This window comes from Gossypium hirsutum, chromosome D04 (assembly GCF_007990345.1).
Source record: "Gossypium hirsutum isolate 1008001.06 chromosome D04, Gossypium_hirsutum_v2.1, whole genome shotgun sequence".
Classification (NCBI taxonomy): domain Eukaryota; kingdom Viridiplantae; phylum Streptophyta; class Magnoliopsida; order Malvales; family Malvaceae; genus Gossypium; species Gossypium hirsutum.
Window position 1 is genome coordinate 8470305 of NC_053440.1, and position 24140 is coordinate 8494444.

Here is a 24140-nt window from a genome sequence, read left to right on the forward strand (position 1 = left end):
CGAGGGACTTATCTGCCATTCCCTTGACAGAACTGATAAATGCTCTCTATGCTCAAGAGCAAAGAAGAGCAAACAGAATGGAGGAGTATTCTGAGGGAGTTTTTCAAACTAGGAGTAGAGAGAGCTCAAGCTTCAGCTCGAATCACAAAGGCAAGAAGCCTATGTCAGAAAAGAAAGAAAGATGAAAGAAGGAAGCTGCCAAGAAGAAGTTTCCACCCTGTGCTCATTGCAAAAGAACAACTCACCTTGAGAAATATTACTGGTACAGGCCTGACATTCAGTGTAAAGGCTGCAAACAGCTTGGTCACATTGAGAAAGTGTGTGAGAACAAACCAAAAGCTCAGTCATAGAATCATAATCAGGCTCAAGTAGCTGAAGACATCGAGGCACAGGAAGAACATGTCTTCATAGCCTCCTGCTTTGCAAGCTCGAGCAAAGTCAGCAAAATTTGGCTGATCGATAGTGGATGCACTCATCATATGGCCTTAGAGGAAAGCATGTTCAAGGAGCTTGACACCTCATTTGAATCCAATGTCAGAATTGGAAATGGTGAGCTTCTTAAGGCTAAAGGCAAAGGCAAAGCAGTGATTTGCACCAAGTCAGGTATTAAAACCATTTCAGAAGTTCTTTATGTACCTGATGTAGGCGCCATTTTTCGGATAAAAATAGGGTCGATTTGGGTTTTGAAAAAAAATGAAACAGGAGTCGCCACCAATCTTTTTTTTATAAGGTGTGATTGGATCACCTCGAAAAGCGGTTGTTTTTAATAAACGGTTTGATTTTATTAAAACAACAAGTTTGGTCCGCGAAATTCAGAAAACGGGTTCGGGAGTCGGTTACGCACGAGGAAGGATTAGCACCCTCGATACGCCCAAAATTGGTACCTTAGTTGATTACTTAATGTCCTAATGTCGAAAATTGAAAAACTTAGAAGAATTTAAAAAATACGATCCTTGTATTAAAACGTTGAAAATTTTCAAAAAAAAGGGCATATTTCACGTTATTCGAGAAGGAGAATCATATCCAATGAGTTAGGACACAATGTCTCGAATTTTCGATACGCGAATGAATGCCGAAATTTTATTTATTTGATAGATATTTTATTATCCCAGGTTTAGAAAAGGGGTCGTGCCCAGTAAGTTAGGACACGATCTTTTCTTAATTCCGGAGATCATTTAAAAAACTTGAGTTTGAAAAGATTCGTATATTTAGATTTATTGTGAAAATCGAAACCCAGTAAGTTAGGGTACGATATTCTCGAATCTAAACACGAAATTTTGTTTACTCAAAAAGTTATAATTCATACATCGAATGAAATATTTTTCACAAAACAGTAAAAATAAGATAAGATGTTAATATGCGTAACTAAATAAATATGAATACGATGATGTAAAAACAATGCAAGTAATAGCAACGAAAATAAGAAAAATAAAAGATACAGACTAATAACATACGAAATAGTAATGTATACAAGCAAATAAAATTAGAGCATTCGTTCAAATAATAATGAAAATGTAAATAAATAAATGAATAAAATTATAAAAAATGTAAAGATATATATATGTAAGTATACATCAAAATTTGAAAATAATAATAGCAAATAAAAAAATAAAAAATAAATAGCGATATTTATATATATGTTTAAAATATATTAAAATATAGATGTAAATAGGTATGTACGAATTAGAAAGTATATAAAAATATAAGTATGCACATATAAATATATTTATAAAAATTAGAAAATATAGATATAAGTGTATGTATATACAAATTATAAAATATACGAAAATATGATTTTGTATGTATATATTAAATAAGTCAAAAGAATACATATACATATACGTATATACGCAATTTTATAATAATATAATATATCACCTATTATCTAAGATTTATATAAGTAAATATGGATATAAATATAATGATAGTAATAATAATAGTAGTAATAATACTAACAATAATAGTAAAGATAATAATAGTAAATAATAATAATAATAATAATAATAAAATAAACAAAATAATAAAGTGGCTAAAAAAGGGCTAAATCGAAATGAAAAAGAAAATACTGGGCGAATTTGGAATAAAAAGGACGGAAAGGACCAAAATGTGACTCGCGCGAAAGGACGGAGGGTCAAAACGGAAAATATTCCCACGTGGACCAAACGACGTCGTTCTAACAAAGCCTGAGCAGACGGTCGATGGACCAAATCGCAAGAAAGATGGAAATTTAGGGCAAAATTAAAACAAGTAATAAGAGGGAATGGGACCCAATTGTAAACGGCCTCAAAAGCGGAAGGACTGAGGGCGCAAATAACCCCTCTGGTCCAAAAACACGCGGATCCCAGGCGGTACGGGTCGGGTCTCCCCTATCAAAACGGTGCCGTTTTAAATTTAATATAAATACAAAAAAAATATTAAAAGAAACAGTTTCTTCTTCATTTTCAGCAAAAACAGAGAGCTCTCTCTCTCAACACCCTCTCCCCAGGACCCGACCAAAGGCTCCGGCGCACCTCCGCCGTAGCTCCGCCACGGACGGCGGCCGGAGGTGCAAAACAAAACCTTTCTTAGCCCCGCTTGAAGCCCACTCCCTTTAGAACTCGGATTCAAGGCCGAATCCTTAAAAACGAGTCAAAACCGAAAAGAAGAGAAGGAATCCGTTCGCCTTCCCTCCTCTCCGGCGCGACGCAGGTAAGGCTTCCTCCTCGTCTCTTTTTTATTCGTTACAAATGAGTAAAATAATAAAAAAAAAATAAAATAAGAAGAATGCAAGAACAGGAAAAAGGAAACGCAAGAATCAACCTTTTATTCTAAATCTTTGATTTTCATTCTGTTTTTATTAAACTGTTGTCCTCTCTACAATGGTTTGCAATCGGTTTCTTTATGAAAAATCCCCCCTCCCCTTTTGATGATGTTCGAATGGCTTTATATAGAGCCATTTTACAAAAAAATTTTATTGTTTGTTGCTGCTTGCGTGTGTTCTTCATTTTGCAGGGCTGATGGAGGACGATGGGACATGCGCGGCGCAAGTGGCAGAGCAGTTGGTGGCTACGGCGGTGGGGTGGTTGACCAGCAGGCCTGGGTGCGGCGCAAGTGGCTGTCAGAGGCTAGGGTTAGGGTTTTTTCTATTTTTTGATGATTTTGGGCTATTGGGCTGTTGGGTATTGGGTGTTGTAATTGGGCCATTGGGGTTTGGGTTTAGTCTGGGTTATTTTGGGTTTGTTTGCCTGGGCCGGGCGAAATTGGGCTGCTACAGCTGCCCCTCTTTGCTCGTTGTCGTGTAACGAGAATAAAGCAAAGACCAAGAAAGGCCAATTTTGCCCGGTCTCGCCTGTTTTGGACTTGTCGTGGTGCTTTTCTTCAAGTAGCTTCACTCCAGTCCACTGTGTCTTGTTGCTTCAATCCATTCCACTGCACTTCAGGGAGATTTGACTTGTAGCTTCAATTTTCTTTGCAGTAACTTTAGGGGGACGAGATTCGTGGTTCTAGTCTGCTCCACTACAACATTAGGGAGATAAGACTTGTATCTTCAACCTGCTCCACTGCGACTTTAGGGAAAATAAGGTTTGATTCAATCTGGTTCCCTATTTCCTTGGGAAGATAAGATTCATTGTCTTTGATCTGCTCCACTACCGTTTAGGGAGACAGGATCTGCAATCTTCAGCCTACTCCGCTATTATCTAGGGAGATAGAATTACTGGCTTCAATGTGATGTGATCTACTCTACTGTAACTTCAGAGAGATAAGATCTTTTATTTTAATCCACTCCACTGTAACTTCAGAGAGATAGGATTACTAGCTTCAATCTGCTCCGCTGATATCTCAGGGAGATAAGATCTGAAAGTCTTCGGTCTACTCCACTGTAACCTCAAGGAGATAAGACCTGATGCGATCTACTCTGCTGTAACTTCAGAGAGATAAGATCCTTTATTTTAACCCACTCCACTGTAACTTTAGGGAGATAGGATAGTGTCTTTAATCTGCTCCGCTGCAATCTCAGGGAGATAAGATCTCTGGCCTCAATCTACTCCACTGCAACCGATGGAGGCAAGGCTTTGTTTTCAATCTGCTTCGTTGTTAACACAGGAAGGCAAGATCTGCTATCTTCAACTAGCTCCATCGCAGCCAATGAAGGCAAGGCTTTGTTTTCGATCTGCTTCGTTGTTAATGCAGGAAGGCAAGATCTGATTCTTTAACCAGCTCCACTGCAACCAATGAAGGCAAGGATTTTTCAATCTGCTTCGCTGTTAACGCAGGAAGGCAAGATCTGCTGTCTTCAACCAGCTCTATCACAACTGAAAGAGGCAAGGTTTGTGTCTTCGATCTGCTTCGCTGTCAATGCAGAAAGGCAAGATCTTTTGTCTTCAACCAGCTCCATCACAACCGAAAGAGGCAAGGTTTATGTCTTCGATCTGCTTCACTATCAATGCAGGAAGGCAAGATCTTTAACTTCATTGATCTGTCCCTTGGGGAACATGACCTGTATGTTCTATTTTATGAACCTAATTGTGCCTAGTGATTAGGATGACATAATCAGAATGAATCAAATGCTCCTAACTAGATATGTATGAATGACATTTGAATGAATGCAAAATGTCATGAAGATGATTCCTTAATGTTTAGGTTAACATCAAGTAAAAACTTATTAGGGTTTTATCACTGACGTACTACAACGCCTTTTTGCTCGTCTGGTGTATCCAAAGAAACACTTAATCTGGTTGCCCCCCACTGTAAACCTTAAAGTTTAATCTATTAGGGCACAAATTTGTACCATCATTCTCCCTCTACAATCCAAGGGTAGAAATATGGTTTTTCCTCAATCCTCTTTTATCACAATTCAAGGATATAGGATCTTAATCTTTCTGGTCCCCCTTACACCATTTCCAGGGTGTCGTTTCAAAGACTTATGCACAAATGAAGGCTCTCTTCTCCGAGGTAACCTCTTCCTATTGCCTAGTGATCATTGCTTGCTTGTTTATTTAAGCTTTTTCATTGACACGACATCTTGTCATTTTGTTCAATCAATGCATTTGTCAACAAAATCCAAAGAGAAAGTCCAAACTTAGACTCTTCCTTCTCAAATTTCCAACCTTCAAATTTGGCATGTTCTAAACAATAGTCCTGTTTCAGGTTCCTGTATTATTTAGAAACTTTTCAGAGTAATATGCAAAATTTTCATTGTGAAAGTATCATCATTCCAATGCAACATACTTGCAAAAAAGAATATAACAATGGATGAAATAGAATTGATTTGAGAGCAAGCTCGAAATGAATGAATTATCAAGGGTAATAAAAGAGGAATTGATTGGAACACGTATCTTGAAAAAGAATGAAGTATTCCAAGAACAACAACAAATTCAATATATAAATAGTATGAAGGTTAGGTGCCCCAGATATCGCAGCTTGAACTTCTCTGTACAAACTTTCTGAAGACTTTCCTGAGTTTGACATGTGTTCAGGAGATCTACAGGACTTTGTCGATGCCCCAAGATGTCGCCCTACTCTTTCAGGTATAGCAGGATCACCACATGCCCCAATCTGATCACTTCATGCCCCATTCTGATCAATATTTGGGCCGCCTCTTTCGGGTTTTCAACTCAAATCCCCTTTGGCCTAAGGTGCCCTTTGCGGGTTTTCCCCTTAGCCTCTCCATTTTTACTCTTTTCATTTTCCATTTTCATTATTCATCTTTTTTTTTTTTGAACTTCATTGTCTTACAATACTGTGACAAACTATGATGTCTGATTTTGAACCGATTACAGCCTTCAACTATCATGTTGTCATTCCAGTTCAATACATTTTCCCATACCATCGTCTCTGGAATTCTATATTGGCATATGATGACATTGACGCATGCTGTAGCCTTTATCCATTTGATGAAGTAATTAATGATCTCAATTGTGAAGCAATGCCCATTAGAAGTCTTCGATAATGGTGATGTCCATGCCCCATTGTGCTCAAAATTTGAGTCGTCCTTTTTCGGTTTTCAACTCAGATCCACTTTTGGTCAAAGCGCCCTTTGCGGGTTTTCGCCTTGGCCTCTCCTTTTTTCTTTTTTTCTATTTTGACTTTGATTTTTTTATTTTTTGATTTTTTGAATTCATGAGATTAGGTAAGTTCTGGTCATGCTTTTCGACCAGAATCAATGTTATTCTAAAGTCTTCCACATAAGATCTTCCACTTTTATCTTGTATGTGAGAAACCTTCTTTGGTACCAGATTTCTTTCATAGAGCCCTTTTGGGACGCAACTACGACAGAAAAATTTGGATCTCTATCTTTAATCAGGATAAAATCCAACAACATTTTGAAGGGATAGAAACTCGACTTCAAACGGGCAAAGCTATGCTGAATTGATGAGAACGGTATTGCCCCGGCAAAGAATTGCATCGTTCGCACTGTAAATTTCTGACATCGTGCTGTTGTGCAGGTTTTATTATAAGAATCGAGGCATACCCTGGTATGATCATACAAAGTCATCTTTGACTTTTTCGTCTCTGTAGGCAGGTCAATTCTAGTCTTCATCAAGCTCACAATTTCTAATGATTCACTAAGAGGTAGGATCTGTTTATCCTTTTGTTCTACCATCCTCAACAAGCTACGATCTGTGTCATCTTTCAAAGTCGTGAGATCCCTTTAAACACATATCTCGCTCAAAAGGAGGTTCTAAGTCTGTAGCAGTGTTATTCATGTCGTTGATATCCAGGGACCTATTGTAGGTACAAAATAATATATAAAGAATGTGTGAATTTAAGAATAATTATCTGCACAGTATGATTATGAATGAACGAAAGAATGATTTGGATGGAAGAATAAAAGAATGATCGATGAAAAAAAATATTAGTTCAAAAGATCGCAAAGATGCATTCCATTAAAATAATGACGTTCAGACATAAGCCCTTTTCACAAAAGACTTCTTGTTGCTCTAGGCTGAAAGCAACAAGTGTGTTTTGAATATTACTCTGAGTAAGCTCTAAATACTACAAAGGTTTCTTTAGAACACTCCCAGGTTTATAAGGGCGAACATCTAATAAGATCCCTTTTCAATTATGCCTTCATATATGGTATTGATGTGAAAACTTCCCAACACTTTCTCATATATTGCGTTCACCCCATTGTTAATCATGATTGGGTGGCGAATTTTCTGCATTAGATGAATCACCAAACTTGACGACACCCATGTTGATGAGCTTTTCAACCAGTTTCTTGAAGGCTATGCAGTTCTCTATGGAATGCCCCGTATTTCCCGCATGATATTCGCAATGAGCATTCGCATCGTGCCATTTGGGGTACGGTGGCTGTGGAGGTTTCGTGTAGAGAGGGGCGACAATACGTGCGTTGAATAAGCTTTGATACAACTCCTTATATGCCATCGGAATTGGCGTGAATTGAAGGTTCTCAGTGCCTTGCTTCACATACGATTCTTGTCTAGATAAAACTTGCTGACTAGTAATCACCTTTCTTGGCTGTGTAATCGATTTGTTGTAGGTGTTCACATTGCTCACCTCATTTTCCTTCTTCTTTAAGTCTGACCTCCTATTATTTTCTCCAGCATCAATCTTTCCACTTCTCACGGCACTTTCAATCATTTCACCGCTCATGACTATGTTTGAAAAACTCTTCGAAGCACTTCCTAACATGTGGGTGATGAACGGGGCCTTCAATGTGTTGATGAAGAGCATCGTCATTTCTTTCTCTAGGAGTGGCGGCTGAACTTGGATAGCGACCTCCCTCCACCTTTGTGCGTATTGCCTAAAACTTTCATTAGGCTTTTTCTCCATATTTTGAAGGGTAATTCTGTCAAGGACCATATCAGCTACATGACTGTATTGTTTCATAAAGGCTTGTGCTAAATCCCTCCAAGAACTAATCTGGATACGCGTCAATTGATTGTACCACTTAGACGCTGCCCCTGTGAGGCTATCTTGAAAGCAGTGTATGAGCAGTTGGTCGTTGTTGACGTATCCGGCCATACGCCTACAGAACATAGTAATATGAGCTTCTGGGCAGCTGGTCCCATTATATTTCTCGAATTTCGGCATCTTAAATTTGTAAGGAAGCACCAAATCCGGAACTAAACTCAGATCTTTCGCATCTATTCCACGATAGCCGTCGATACTTTCTATCGCCCTAAACTTCTCTTCAATCCATTTCCATTTCTCCTCAAACTGCTTTGGTAACTCCTCCTTCATCTTGTCTTTCTCCGCTACTTCATCGAAGTCCGGGACAACCAGATTATCGTCAGGACTAGAACCAGATCTGCCCTGAAGGTTTTTCGGTATTGAAGCGTCACCTTGAAAGTGCTGAGGCCTAATCGAAACAGAAGATCTTCGTGGATGTGGTTCAATCTGAATTTGCGCTTGCGGAGGCGTGTATCCTGGAGAAAAAGTGGCTCATCATTGTTTCCTTCTTCATCGCAAACCACAGGATTTTTCCTTTTATCCACTCCCTTGGTTATTAATTGCGTCAATTTAGTCATTAGTTCATCCTGAGACTCCTTCATCTTTTGTGCCATGTCTTTCTGGATCTTTTCCATATGTTCTTTCATTTGCACCTGTAACTGGTCTTGCATCTCTTTTTGCGTTTGCTCCAGTTTCTCTAATCTTTGATCCATTTCTTTGGCTTTGCGACGAGTACCGTAAGGATGTTTGGTTGATTGGTTTTCCAGATTAGCTGAAATAATTTTACATAATTAGGGTCACTTCGTGAAAATCTAATGCATATGATGCAATGCAATGCAAATGCATGAAATGAATGCCTAAAGAGACGTTGATTCTGATTCAATTACATTTAGGAAACTTTTCTAGAAAGCAAATTCCCTTACATAAAACGGATACATGTACGACCTCACCCTCATATTCCAAGAAACAACATCGATTTTTTTTTTCATCCGCATGTTTGAGGTAATCTCACCAATGGATGCCATTGCTAGCTCATTTTCTTGATCTTGGTCGCGATCCATCACCCGCCCATCTTCATAAGGCTTGTCAGCTTGTTGAAGGCTTTTGGACAATCGTCTCGAATCCCCAGGCCACCAAGCACGGTCACGAACTATTCCATCGCCATTCTTGTGTTTCTCAGAATATGTTTGGGAAGTCGTATTGTTTTCCACTTTATCAAGGAATTCGTATTCCATGACAAGCTTTCTAATTTAGTAATTGGATTTGAATTCATATCTCTTTCCTAAATGCAAATGCAAGGCAATCATAATCAGAACAAAACAAGATCGGTTAGTAAAAAAAAGAAGCAAACAAGGAAAACAAAAGTACCTAATCAGGTAGATACTAGGGGTTTGGAGTGGCTCTACCTAGGTTAAGTTCCTAAGTCTACTATATGATGTTTGGTTCTAAAGCAAGGGTACCCAAACCAGCAGATTCCTCGATCCTCACCCATTATAGGCTCATATAGACCGAGTTCAGTTCAGGGGGATACATTTCCCTATGGCCATGCGGAAATGAAAATCTCACGAAGACATAGGTACGGATGTATCCCGGAAGCGATTAACTATCCCATGCGGAGGTGAAAACCTCACGAAGGCGTAGCTTCTCACTCCCACCTAAGAGGGTGTGACCAACGGCCATGCCATGCAATGTGCAGAGATATAAAATTTTAGAATACAAAACATGATAAAAACGATAACTCAAAACAAATGAAATGCAATGAGAGGATCGTATATTTAAACCAAATTTTCAACTTTCGACAAAAAAGACAAGAAATAATCAACTCATGGCTTGACTCTCTTATTTAAAGTCCCCAGCGGAGTCGCCAAGCTGTAGGCGCCATTTTTCGGATAAAAACAGGGTCGATTTGGGTTTTGAAAAAAAATGAAACAGGAGTCGCCACCAATCTTTTTTTTATAAGGTGTGATTGGATCACCTCGAAAAGCGGTTGTTTTTAATAAACGGTTTGATTTTATTAAAACAACAAGTTTGGTCCGCGAAATTCAGAAAACGGGTTCGGGAGTCGGTTACGCACGAGGAAGGATTAGCACCCTCGATACGCCCAAAATTGGTACCTTAGTTGATTACTTAATGTCCTAATGTCGAAAATTGAAAAACTTAGAAGAATTTAAAAAATACGATCCTTGTATTAAAACGTTGAAAATTTTCAAAAAAAAAGGGCATATTTCACGTTATTCGAGAAGGAGAATCATATCCAATGAGTTAGGACACAATGTCTCGAATTTTCGATACGCGAATGAATGCCGAAATTTTATTTATTTGATAGATATTTTATTATCCCAGGTTTAGAAAAGGGGTCGTGCCTAGTAAGTTAGGACACGATCTTTTCTTAATTCCGGAGATCATTTAAAAAACTTGAGTTTGAAAAGATTCGTATATTTAGATTTATTGTGAAAATCGAAACCCAGTAAGTTAGGGTACGATATTCTCGAATCTAAACACGAAATTTTGTTTACTCAAAAAGTTATAATTCATACATCGAATGAAATATTTTTCACAAAACAGTAAAAATAAGATAAGATGTTAATATGCGTAACTAAATAAATATGAATACGATGATGTAAAAACAATGCAAGTAATAGCAACGAAAATAAGAAAAATAAAAGATACAGACTAATAACATACGAAATAGTAATGTATACAAGCAAATAAAATTAGAGCATTCGTTCAAAATAATAATGAAAATGTAAATAAATAAATGAATAAAATTATAAAAAATGTAAAGATATATATATGTAAGTATACATCAAAATTTGAAAATAATAATAGCAAATAAAAAAATAAAAAATAAATAGCGATATTTATATATATGTTTAAAATATATTAAAATATAGATGTAAATAGGTATGTACGAATTAGAAAGTATATAAAAATATAAGTATGCACATATAAATATATTTATAAAAATTAGAAAATATAGATATAAGTGTATGTATATACAAATTATAAAATATACGAAAATATGATTTTGTATGTATATATTAAATAAGTCAAAAGAATACATATACATATACGTATATACGCAATTTTATAATAATATAATATATCACCTATTATCTAAGATTTATATAAGTAAATATGGATATAAATATAATGATAGTAATAATAATAGTAGTAATAATACTAACAATAATAGTAAAGATAATAATAGTAAATAATAATAATAATAATAATAATAAAATAAACAAAATAATAAAGTGGCTAAAAAAGGGCTAAATCGAAATAAAAAAGAAAATACTGGGCGAATTTGGAATAAAAAGGACGGAAAGGACCAAAATGTGACTCGCGCGAAAGGACGGAGGGTCAAAACGGAAAATATTCCCACGTGGACCAAACGACGTCGTTCTAACAAAGCCTGAGCAGACGGTCGATGGACCAAATCGCAAGAAAGATGGAAATTTAGGGCAAAATTAAAACAAGTAATAAGAGGGAATGGGACCCAATTGTAAACGGCCTCAAAAGCGGAAGGACTGAGGGCGCAAATAACCCCTCTGGTCCAAAAACACGCGGATCCCAGGCGGTACGGGTCGGGTCTCGGGTCAGGAGCCCAAAACGACGTCGTTTTGGGGCTGTCCTGACCCTATCAAAACGGTGCCGTTTTAAATTTAATATAAATACAAAAAAAATATTAAAAGAAACAGTTTCTTCTTCATTTTCAGCAAAAACAGAGAGCTCTCTCTCTCAACACCCTCTCCCCAGGACCCGACCAAAGGCTCCGGCGCACCTCCGCCGTAGCTCCGCCACGGACGGCGGCCGGAGGTGCAAAACAAAACCTTTCTTAGCCCCGCTTGAAGCCCACTCCCTTTAGAACTCGGATTCAAGGCCGAATCCTTAAAAAACGAGTCAAAACCGAAAAGAAGAGAAGGAATCCGTTCGCCTTCCCTCCTCTCCGGCGCGACGCAGGTAAGGCTTCCTCCTCGTCTCTTTTTTATTCGTTACAAATGAGTAAAATAATAAAAAAAAATAAAATAAGAAGAATGCAAGAACAGGAAAAAGGAAACGCAAGAATCAACCTTTTATTCTAAATCTTTGATTTTCATTCTGTTTTTATTAAACTGTTGTCCTCTCTACAATGGTTTGCAATCGGTTTCTTTATGAAAAATCCCCCCTCCCCTTTTGATGATGTTCGAATGGCTTTATATAGAGCCATTTTACAAAAAATTTTTATTGTTTGTTGCTGCTTGCGTGTGTTCTTCATTTTGCAGGGCTGATGGAGGACGATGGGACATGCGCGGCGCAAGTGGCAGAGCAGTTGGTGGCTACGGCGGTGGGGTGGTTGACCAGCAGGCCTGGGTGCGGCGCAAGTGGCTGTCAGAGGCTAGGGTTAGGGTTTTTTCTATTTTTGATGATTTTGGGCTATTGGGCTGTTGGGTATTGGGTGTTGTAATTGGGCCATTGGGGTTTGGGTTTAGTCTGGGTTATTTTGGGTTTGTTTGCCTGGGCCGGGCGAAATTGGGCTGCTACACCTGACATTGACCAAAATTTGTTAAGTGTTGGTCAACTACTGGAGAAAGGGTACTCTCTCCTGTTTGAAGGTAAAATCTGCACAATCAAAGATGCTACTGACCAGGTGTTGGCAAAAGTAGCTATGCAAGATAGAACCTTCAATGTGGATGTAAATCAGTTGCAAGCAAGAGCATATGCAGCTCAGACTGATGAGGCAAGTTTGTGGCACAAAAGAATGGGGCATGTGAACTACAACTCACTCGGGCAAATGCAAAAACTGAATTTGGTTGAAGATATGGCTAAGTTCGAGCCAAACAAAGAGGTGTGTGAAGTCTGTCTGCTTGGCAAGCTAACCAGACTGCCCTTTCCAGTCAACAAGGCATGGAGAGCCCAAGAGAAACTTCAGTTGGTTCACACTGACATCTGTGGACCTATGAAGACCAGCTCACTAAATGGCTGCAAGTATTTTGCCTTGTTCATTGATGACTGCACCAGGTTTTGTTGGGTAACCTTCTTGAAACAAAAGTCAGATGTCACTGACTTTTTTCGCAAGTTCAAGGCTTTGGCTGAAAACCAAGCCAACAGCAAACTCAAGAGCCTAAGGTCAGACAATGGAGCCGAGTATGTGTCTCAGAGGTTCCAGAAGATTTATGATGATGCTGGCATCCTACACCAACTGACCACTGTCTACACACCACAGCAAAATGGTGTTTGTGAGAGGAAAAATAGGACTGTTCTTGATATGGCCAGATGCCTACTGTTTGAGGCCAAAATGCCAAACAACTTCTGGGCTGAGGCAGTAAACACATCTGTCTACTTACTAAATAGACTACCAACTAAAGCAGTCAAAGGTAAAACACCCTTTGAGGCCTGGTTCGGGCAGAAACCAATCGTGTCACACTTGAAAGTGTTTGGATGCTTATGCTATGCTCTTGTGCCAGCAGAGAAGAGAACCAAGCTGGAAAGAAAGTCTGTGCCAGGGGTATTTGTAGGCTACAGCAGTGTGAAGAAGGGTTATAGGATCTTTGATCCATCAACAAAAAAGGTTATTGTAAGCAGAGATGTCAAGTTCAATGAAGGAAGCTGTTGGAAGTGGAATGGGACAGATGCAAGCTTAACTAAAGAAGACTTGCAGGACCTTGATCACCAACATGCTGAAGTTGAAAATGAAGCTATGGATGATTTTGATGATATGCCTGTTAGGGGCACCAGAACATTGGCAGACATCTATGAAAGATGTGCTGTGACCATGGTTGAGCCATCCTGCTATGCTGAAGCCTCGAAAGAGAAATGCTGGCAAGAGGCTATGGAAGCTAAACTAAGGATGATTCAAAAGAATGAAACCTGGGAGCTGGTTGATAGACCAGAAGGTAGGAAGATCATTGGAGTTAAATGAGTGTTCAAGATCAAAAATAATGCAGATGGATCACTGAACAGACACAAAGCTAGATTAGTTGTGAAAGGGTATAGCCAACAGCAGGGAGTCGATTTCTTTGAAACATTTGCTCCTGTTGCAAGGCTGGACACTATAAGAATGTTGTTTGCCTTAGCAGCCCAGAAACAGTGGCAGGTGCATCAACTGGATGTCAAATCAGCCTTTTTAAATGGATTTCTCATGGAGGAAATCTTCATAGATCAACCTGAAGGCTTTGAAGTTCAAGGAGAAGAATAGAAGGTCTACAAGCTCAAAAAGGCCCTGTATGGTCTTAAGCAAGCTCCAAGGGCCTGGTACGATCGAATGGATACCTACCTGACAAGGCTCGGGTTCACAAAGAGCACCAGTGAGCCTACTCTCTATGTTAAGAAGGAAGGTAATGAAACTTTGCTAATTGTTTCATTGTATGTTGATGATTTACTGGTCACTGGCTGCAAAAGGGAGGAAATTGAAACCTTTAAGAAGCAAATGCAAACTGTGTTTGAGATGACTGACCTTGGATTAATGACATACTTCATTGGTATGGAAGTGAAACAAAATGAACAAGGTATTTTCATAGGCCAGAAGGCATTCGCATCGAAGGTTTTGAGCAGGTTTTGCATGACAAACTGCAAGCCTGCTAGCACTCCTGTGGCTTTAGGAGAAAAACTCACCAGCCTAGGAGATGAAGATCGAGTGGATGAAAAGAATTACAGAAGCTTGGTTGGCTGCCTGCTCTATTTGACTGCAACTAGACCAGACATCATGCATGCTGTTGGTCTTCTATCGAGATTCATGCATTGCTGCACAGTTGCACATTTTAAAGCAGCAAAAAGGGTCCTAAGGTATGTCAAAGGGACTCTGAGTTGTGGAGTGAAGTTTGAAAGGGCTGAGGAGCTGAGATTAGTGGGATATTCAGACAGTGATTGGGCTGGTTCTGTTGATGACATGAAGAGCACATCAGGCTACTTCTTCACCCTTGGCTCAAGTGTCTTCTGCTGGAGCTCGAAGAAGCAACAGACAGTGGCTCAATCCACTGCTGAGGCAGAATACATCGCAGCTGCTTCTGCTATAAATCAAGCCATTTGGCTTAGGAAAATATTGTGTGATCTGAATGCTGATCCAAAGGAGGCCACTGTGATTAAGGTTGACAACCAATCGGCTGTAGCCATTGCCAGAAATCCGGTTTTTCATGGTAAGACCAAGCATTTTAAAATTAGATATCATTTTGTGAGAGAAGCTGAAATGTCCAAGGAGATAAGCTTAGTTCACTGCTGCTCAAAAGATCAACTTGCTGATCTATTAACCAAACCATTGGCTGCTTCAAGGTTTGAATATTTGAAGAAGAAAATCGGAGTTTGCTGCTTTGTAGCCAAGGAGGAGTGTTTAAAAGGTGGCAACGACGGCAGCAAAGTTTAAGAATCCATGCAAACTTACGTTGCATGCATGAAACCAAAAACTCGGCTGAAGCATGTTAAAATCCATTGTGCAATTCGACAAGCCTTGTTTATTTAGTTGACTTTTGTTAGTCTATGGTGTAATCATTATATGCTTTGATCAGCTAAGGTTAAAATGTGTGCTTAGCTGATTTAGTAGTCAAATTAGGTTGTCATTTTGTTGATGTAAACCTTTAGTTACTTGCACAAGCAAGCTGTGTTTTCTTTCTATGTAGCTTTGTTCTATTTATGTATGTAACCATGCACTTATTCGGGTAATGAGAAAAACACTTTGCTCATTCAACCTTTTGCTTGTTCTTGCTCCTGTTTTAAGCTTTCAAACATCTAAAACATTCATCTAAGTTGTTTTTAAACTTTGTTTGCTAAGTTAGAATCCAACAAAGGCTAGCTCAAGCTGCAGTGACATGAGTATTTAAAGCAACATGATTGAAAAAAGGTGGAGGATCCATGATCGACGCCTCTAGTATCATGTTAACATATAGTTAAAGTAGCTTGTTTGCCTACTAAGAAAAGAAAATAGTTGAGAGATAGAATCAAGAATTTGTATTTATCATACTTGAAAATATAAGACTAATGGGCTTTATAGAACCTAAGTTGCATAACCAACTATTATTATCAATTGAACAACCATTAGTAACTAACAATAACTGCAAGCTAACTAACCAATCAGCTTAACAACCAAGCTAACAAATTAGCTAACAACTGATAGTCTAACATAAACAATCTTCTTTTATGCCATTTCCAACCTAGGCAATTGGATGGCCCATCTTCAAGCGAAGGAAGTATTGTAGCAATCTTAGTAAGACATTGGAATGGTAGTAAGAGTTCAAATTATCCCCATTCCCATTGTTTCGTATTTTGAACCATACCCTTAACTAGAACATGATTCAGAGGTAAAGGTCCAAGCGTTTACAATGTGCAAGGAGTGGATCTCTATCCCTGAGCTAATTGTTTCTAAAAATCAATGGTTCTATCATCACTGATATTCCAAAGAACAGTCTCCCTCACTATTTTTGTTATTTCTAAGTTAGATTTTATTTATTTGGGCCATAATTTTATTTTTAGATTTTATTTTATGTTGGCTTTTATTTATTTGGATCAAATTTTGTGCACTTAGGCTAGTAAATTGGGGAAAAATAGATCAATCGATTTCGATTCTTAATTCAATAATATTCCTAAATTATTCACCAAAAGTCCAATTCAATATTATGTCTAAATCAATACATTAATCAATTCTTAGTCTGATGGATTAGTGAACAACGTTGTATAGAATCGAAAATTTGATGTCTCTTTAATATTCTGGTATCATTCTTCTTTTATAGAAAAATAATAAGTTTGATTGATTTAAACATCAAACCCATTAAAAAATCATCTCCAGGGCCTTCAAATTCTAGTAAACCTGCTCCAATCCTTTCACTTTTTTGCACGTCATAAAAAATTATGATCCTTTAGTCAAGATCTAAAAATTTGGGGGGTTTTACCCAAATAATATAAAAATAATTAATTACGAAAAATGTAAAGAAAATAGAATAATTACAAAATAGGCATTTGGTACAGTGTTCTGACGATGCCGCCTGACATATTGGCGGCACCAAACTAAAATGTGGTGATCTAAAAACTTTAGGGACTTTATATGTAAATTTCTCGCTTTAATTAAGTGCTAAAAAAACACTACAAAGGGTGCCGCCTGACAGTATAGCGACACCAAACTTTAAAAGGATAAATTGCACCCTAACCCTTATTTATTATTATTTGTCCTCTTTTAACACCAAAAATTGATTGGCCTCTTATCAATTAGTCTAAAAAGTTTTTCTACCAAAAAATATTTTTGTAAGTAAATCGATTCCAACTGGAAATAAATTTTATTTATTTTTTAAAAATATTTATAATTTTATTATCAATTTAATTTACGGACACAACATAAAATTATAATTATAAAAGCTTTAGAAAAATCTTATTATGTATAAATTATAATTATTAGTTAAATTTATAGTTTCTAAATATAATGAGAGCAAAAGAAAATTACTATAAACACTGTTATGTCAAACATAATTTGAACAATAAAAATATTTTTTGAAAAATAAATAAAATTTATTTCGAGTTGGAATCGGCTTACTTACAAAAATAATTTTTGGTAGAAAAACATTTTAGACTAATTGATAAGAGGTCAATCTATTTTTGGTGTTAAAGGAGAATAAAAATTAATAATAAATAAGGGGTTTATGGTGCAATTTACCCTTTTAAAATTTGGTGCCGCCATACTGTGAGGGGCACCTTTCAAGATTTTTTCAGCTACCAATTAAAAAGGAATATTTCATATAGGATCCCTAGAGTTTTTAGATCATCATATTTTAGTTTGGTGCTACCAATATGTCAGGTAGCAGTAGCACTAGAGGTGTGCATGGGCTAGGCCGTGCCAGGTTCGGGCTGGGCTCAACTTAAAAATTAGTCCCGTTTACTAGGCCCAGGCCCGGCTCGACCCAAAAAATGGGCCTAAAATTTTTCCCAAGCCCGACCCGCCCATATTAATTTTTATATAATTTTAAAATATATATAATACATCAAAAATACTAAAAACATCAAAATAAATATTTCTCAACAAATTGAAACTAAATTTTAAAAAATATGTATACTTAAATAATACTAAGATAGATGCAACTTAACAAGCAAATGTCTCTAAAATAATAACAAAATTAACAAATGTCTTTAAAATAATAACAAAATTAACAATAAAATAAGTTTTATACAATATCCAAACAATAACAACAAAATAGTAACAACATAATAGTAAAATGGTAGCAAAATAGGAAGAAAACAATAAGAAAACACTATTAAAAAACAAAAAAAAAAACATATTTTTTTGTCCTTTAGTGAATTCGAGTCGGGCCCAGTCCAAAAATGTCTAATCCGAGGTCTGGCCTGTTTATTAAACGGGTCTTATTTTTTTGTCCAAGCCCATTTTCGATCCTATATTTTTGCCCAAACCCTCTCACATTTCAGGCGAGCTTTCAGGCCGGACTAGGTGGCCCAATCCATGAACAGGTCTAGGTAGAACTGTCAAAACACTGTAATAAATACTTATTTTTGTAATTATTATGTTTTCTATTTTTTTGTAATTAATTATTTTTCATAATATTTAAGTAAAAAACCCGAAAATTTGAGGTATAACCATTAAAAAAGAAAAGGAAGAAAAATGAGCTTCCATAGAGCCAACAATTTAAGAAACAAACGGCTAAGTAGTAGGGCATGGAACCAGTGGATGTTAGAAATGCGAATCTTTATTTGCTTTTTACATGTGTCTGAAATAGGATAATAATGAAAGGCATTGATTTCAACATTTAACACATGGCCACTTGCACTTGCACTTGCACTTGGTTCAATCTTCAAGGACAAAACAACAAAAAGAGAGCAACTTAATGCATATGGGTTAGATTTAATCTTCTTTTTGTTATACCATATTCCATCATTGGCTGCCATCCTTTTCTTAAAAACAGTAGCGAGGTGATAAGTCCGACCTTCAAATAAAACCCACTCAGATATTAGTTATAGATTGCTACTAATCATGTGTAGCTGTAAAGAAACATTGCTATAATTTGAACATCCATTATCTATAATTTGAAATTACCCCTTCCACAAACATAACCCCAAATTGTGTTGAGACTATAATTAGTTAATTAAATGACCAAAAAGAGGTAGAAGAAGAGATTGTATGAAATTGTGATTCTATATTATCTCTATCATTTTTCAGTAGGAGAACGACAAATGAGTTTTTAATTAGATAATGTTGTTATCCAATGAAATCTCCCCAAACAAGCTAGCTTATTAACTGCGAGTTAATTTAGAAAATTGGAAAAACTCTTTAGAATCAATATTGAAAGTTTTTAGTTGCGAGTGCTAATCTTGATATTTATCTCATTGTGTAAATATAAACGTGTTAAGTTTTTAGATATTATTCAAACACAATTCACACACATACACATGATTAAACAAGTTGAATCTATATAAATTTTAAATATAATATATTAATATGAACATGACGTGTTGGTGTTGTATTTTTATGTCGGACTGTCACGTCAGGTACCTAAGGGAGGAAGGTCTACAGTACACAAATTTTTGCTTTCACCCATTTCTTAATTTATCTTCTTCTCTTTGAGATTTGCCCAGAATTTCAGCTTAATCATATAAAATAATAACAGAAAAAGAAAAAGAAGAGCTTGCTTGAAATTAGTATGGCGAGTTGGGGAAGAAGATCAAATGGCATGGTTCATAGTAGAACTGAGGGGCAAAGCAGGTGAAACGAAAGGAGGGTGGCGGAGATATCCCTTACAACCTGGAGTTGCTTCAGCTTTTAGTCCCACAATATTTTTAAAGAAAGTGGCACTGGGTTTCCACAAAGGTCATAGATGCGATTATGCAAGGCAATGGCCACCATATTTTTCCCTTGCTTAATTTTGACAAAGCTAATGAAATTTTCTAAAAGGATTAAGGGATTCAAACTAAAATTCTCAAAAATTTGTCTCCCATTACGTTCCTCTTTGCCACTTCAAGATTTGATAATGTGATAACTAATCTCCATACTACATTTTCCTTACTCTATGTTTGGAAGCACTTTTTCTTTCTAAGGGTGTTGAAATGCTTAAACGTTAAATAAATTAATTTTTTTGTGAAAATAATTCATTAAATCAATCAAACTTTTTGATCCATTTTTATTTAACATATCTAAAATAATAATGCTAGAGTTTTTGAGTTTTGCTTTTATTAATTCTTAGATATTTTATATTTTATTTCAATTTTTAATATTTTTATATTTACACTGTAATTTGGATTTAAACTTTATGGGCTTATATATAGAATATATAATAGTTATTATTAATAATTTGGTTAATTGGGTTAATTAATTATTTTCATTTAAATTAATTTTTTTTAAAAATTCTCTTGGATTATTTTTTTATTTAAGGAAGAAAAAGTGGGGGGAGTTGAATATATATGGCTAGCTGAAAATGTCAAAAAAAGAAATTTAAAATTAAGGGATTAGGCCAGTTTTTGGGATATTTAAGAAAATATATCGATTTTGGAGAGAAAAAGTAAAAACATGTCGAACTCCTTTGTTTCGAATCTCGGCACCTTACCAGGATGTTCAGGAGCTTGGGAAGACTCAACATCACGTTCAAGAGCTTGGAATTGAGAAGATTTGATATCTCGTTTAGGAGTTTGGAAGGTCCGATATTTGATTTTTCTCCACTAATAACAGAAAGTTGAGGAACTGATTGATCATTATCGTTATCTAACACCTTTTTCTTCAAAAAAAAGATTCAATCTTTTTGTTGACCATAATTTAATCGAAAAACATGAAGACTGTAATAATATATTAAACAATAACATATTAGGAAAAAGAAAAAAATAATAAGTCAAATAAATAACATAATTTATGCAAAAATATTTATCGAGAGGTCTTTTGCATAAGGAGCTGAGAGGAGGATAATTTGTATTTTTTACTCTGTGCTCTCAGCCTCGGTATCAAACTCTTTTCTTTTTCTCTCGGTAGTGTTAGCACCTTATCGGACGTAGATTATTCCCTAATAAGACATACAAATCAAAATATAAGAAAGTCGCTAACCTAATATGTATGGGTATAGGTCAAATCAATTAATTCTGGAATTTTACTTTAAAGTCTATATTGGGCTTCTAAGTTTAGTATTTCAAGGCCATTATATATTAATATTTGATTATTATTAAAGTTATATAATTAAAAATTAAAAAATATTTTATTAATATAAAGTATAATCTTATGACTTGTGAACGAATTATATGAAATATAATTTTATCAGGGACGAATGTTATACAGTTTGAATACTAAATTTAAAATACATATAATTTATATATTAAATTAAAAAATTTCAAGGAGGGCGACCGGCCGCCGCGCCCCCCTGATCCATCCTCGATCTACCATTAGTCTCCATTACAACTCCTTCATCACGTCCTGTCTCTTCTAAATCACCCACTCAATTCATAATTTATTTTTCCACTTTTTGTAAATCCAATAAAAAAAAAGCTCCTGAAACCTAGCGGTTCAAAAGGGGGTTGAGATTTTTTATCTTCTTTCTCGAATCTAGAAAATTTATTATTGTTTTATAATTTTGTACAATTCATTTATCAAATTTCAATTCTTTAACTAGATTTCTATTAGCTTTAGATTTTCAAATGTTTTGATATAACAAAATGAAATTTTAAAGTTTTATTTAGTTAAATTTTGAAACAAATTGATATAATCTTTTGTAAAATTATTTTTATGTATTTACAAACTTATCAAATAATTAAAATGGTAAAATGTTGGTAATGCAAAAAAGTATTTTCAAAATATTTTTAGTTGCGGAAAATTTTCTATTGCAGAAAATATTAATAATATTTTTAGCTGAGGAAAATCTTCTGCTATTTTTGGAAATTGACACTGTTATTTTACCATTTTGCCATTCAGAAAACTATATAAATAGGAGTTCATTCTCCTCATTTTTTACGGAACACAAGAAGAGAAAAATAGTTTCACTTTGTTCTCTACATTCTAATGTTTTGCAAAATTACACGAGAGGGAAATATTGTCTAGGAGTTTGGGTTTTAAGCAAGACTGTCTGTGACCCCTCCAATGTTTCATGGGAATTGAACCTAGCGTGGTTTCGTCGATTTTCTTCCAATTTATTTTCCGTTCAGATTTCCAACCAACTGCTTTAGTTTCTTCGATTTTGATTCATTTCGAGAAGAGCAATACAAATTGTATTTCACCTTCTTTATTCGGGTGTACGAATATTGAAGTACTATGTTAACCTTGGGGGGTAATGTCCACTACACGATTACATCGATCAAGATGGATTTACTTCTAAGGCAGTGGTTCTTCCACAAAATGGTGATTGCTTTATTTATTTACACTCAGTTTGGTTTCCTGTCAGCGCTAACGATTTTATTTTACAATAGAATATTTCCAACAATTTATAAGCAAATTATATTTCTATTTGAACATGGGAATTGTTTTCATTTCCCACCATTGGAACCAATGAAGGCTCCTATAGGCAATCGGTTTGAGGGCACCTGAGTAGTGCAAGAGTGTGCCTAAGTAGCATTGGAGCGATTGCAAGCTGCATTTGTTTTTGCCAGTAGGCCATTGCAATCAAGATAGGCTTGGAAGGCCTAGCAAGATTGAGTCGGGATGGGTCAGAGGTCCTTTAAGTTTGAGTTGGTTGGAGGACCCTTGAGTTTGAGTTAGGTAGAGGACCATGAGCGGATCGCTGGATCCTTATGTTTGGGATAGGGCTTATGGTTCCCTTATTCATGATAAGCTACTAATACATGAAATTTGTGGAGCTAGTCCAAGCGTCACTGAGTTTTTAACCAAAGTAGAATGGAAGATCATCGATTCTTAAAGCTTGAACAAGAGAACTAGTGGGGTATGTCTTGTTCAGGCAACCTATGAGTTTGTATGAATGAGCATTAAAGTCTGAAACTGAGATTGAGACCGACTTAGTTTGGGGGTGTCCCATATGTTGCGGTTGGCCAAGATGGCCACACCCAATAAGGTGACCATGGAGGGGCCAAGAGGGCCTAAGTTGGGCATGGCCAATGTTTCAGAATTTCCCATATTGAGAACTTTTGTGTTGGTGTCACAAGGGATGGTTGGCATAAACCATGTCCAGATGGATGCATCCAACAAGATGCTACAATAGTGTGGTTGGTGCCACATCTAGAGGGATTTTTTTTAAATATCCAAGACATGGTAATATTCAGTCGACAAAGGGTCATGCCATTAATGGTTCTTCAAGGTTGTAACATGATGATTATGTGTTGTGGCATTGAGTCCGAGTGTTCGGTAGAGGAATGGGCATTGACAATAATAAACCAATGATTGAGATAAGACCAAGTTCGAGTCTATGTCTAATGCGCGTTGAATAAATCAAACCTTAGGCCTTGAAGGCTCAATATGGACTTGAGACTGAAATGTCAACTCGATGTAACAAGGTTACAAAAAGTGTGGCTTTATGTTGATGAGGGCATTGACATAGTAAGTGTGAAACACCCCAAATTTGGCTCAAACGTTATGGCCGGATCTAGCGATGTCACATGATAGGGTGTTTGAAAACCGTGTCGTCATGTTAAAACCATTTCCATTGAATTCCTTATCTTAATATCTTATTAGTTCTAAAATTGTATTGCTTATTTAATCGATAATTTCAAAATGTTATTCGTTTGCGAAAGCTTTTAAAACAAATTAAACAATCGTGCGTTTAGGAAAAACATTTGTTTCTTTTGAAAATCGAGGTTTTCTACTACTAGCAGTTGTAATCCATAAGGTAAAGATAATTAAAACACAAAACTAAAGTCCAAAAGTCCAATTACAACCCAAAAACTTAGCCAGTAAAAATAGAATAGAAATAAAACCAATTATCAAAAATATGGGTTAAAAACCGTGAAAGTCCAAAACTGTGGTCACCGCCGAGTCCTCCGCTGCACCGATCCATCTAGATCTGGGGATTGCGTGTGCACATTTAAACAAAAGGGGTGAGTTTACAAAAACTCAGTGTGTAATCTCACAGAAAACAAACAATAAAAAATCACAGTGCACAGTTGAAGCAGTCTTGGGCCTAAGTCCTTTTTTAGTATCAGTAACAATTTGGGCCTTAGCCCATCTCAGTACAGTATCAAATATGCAGTAAGGCCTTAGCCCATCACAGTATCAGTTGCAGTCGTGCAGTATTCAGTAACAAAATCCTACCCAACCAGCCTCTACGCACCATCTTCGTCTAATCCTACACTCTATGTGGGGATCAAATCAACCGACCCATCCCTACACTCCAGGTAGTATCGAATGCGGCACAAAATAG

The 24140-nt window shown here is 36.4% G+C and overlaps 1 protein-coding gene across 1 annotated transcript; it reads left to right on the forward strand.

Annotated features, from left to right (window-relative positions):
• The first annotated feature begins 14140 nt into the window (after positions 1-14140).
• On the forward strand, positions 14141-15235 carry LOC121216080 (uncharacterized mitochondrial protein AtMg00810-like). Its single transcript, XM_041091373.1, has one exon. The coding sequence runs from the start codon at positions 14141-14143 to the stop codon at positions 15233-15235; it is 1095 nt and encodes a 364-aa protein (XP_040947307.1).
• Positions 15236-24140: the final 8905 nt, after the last annotated feature.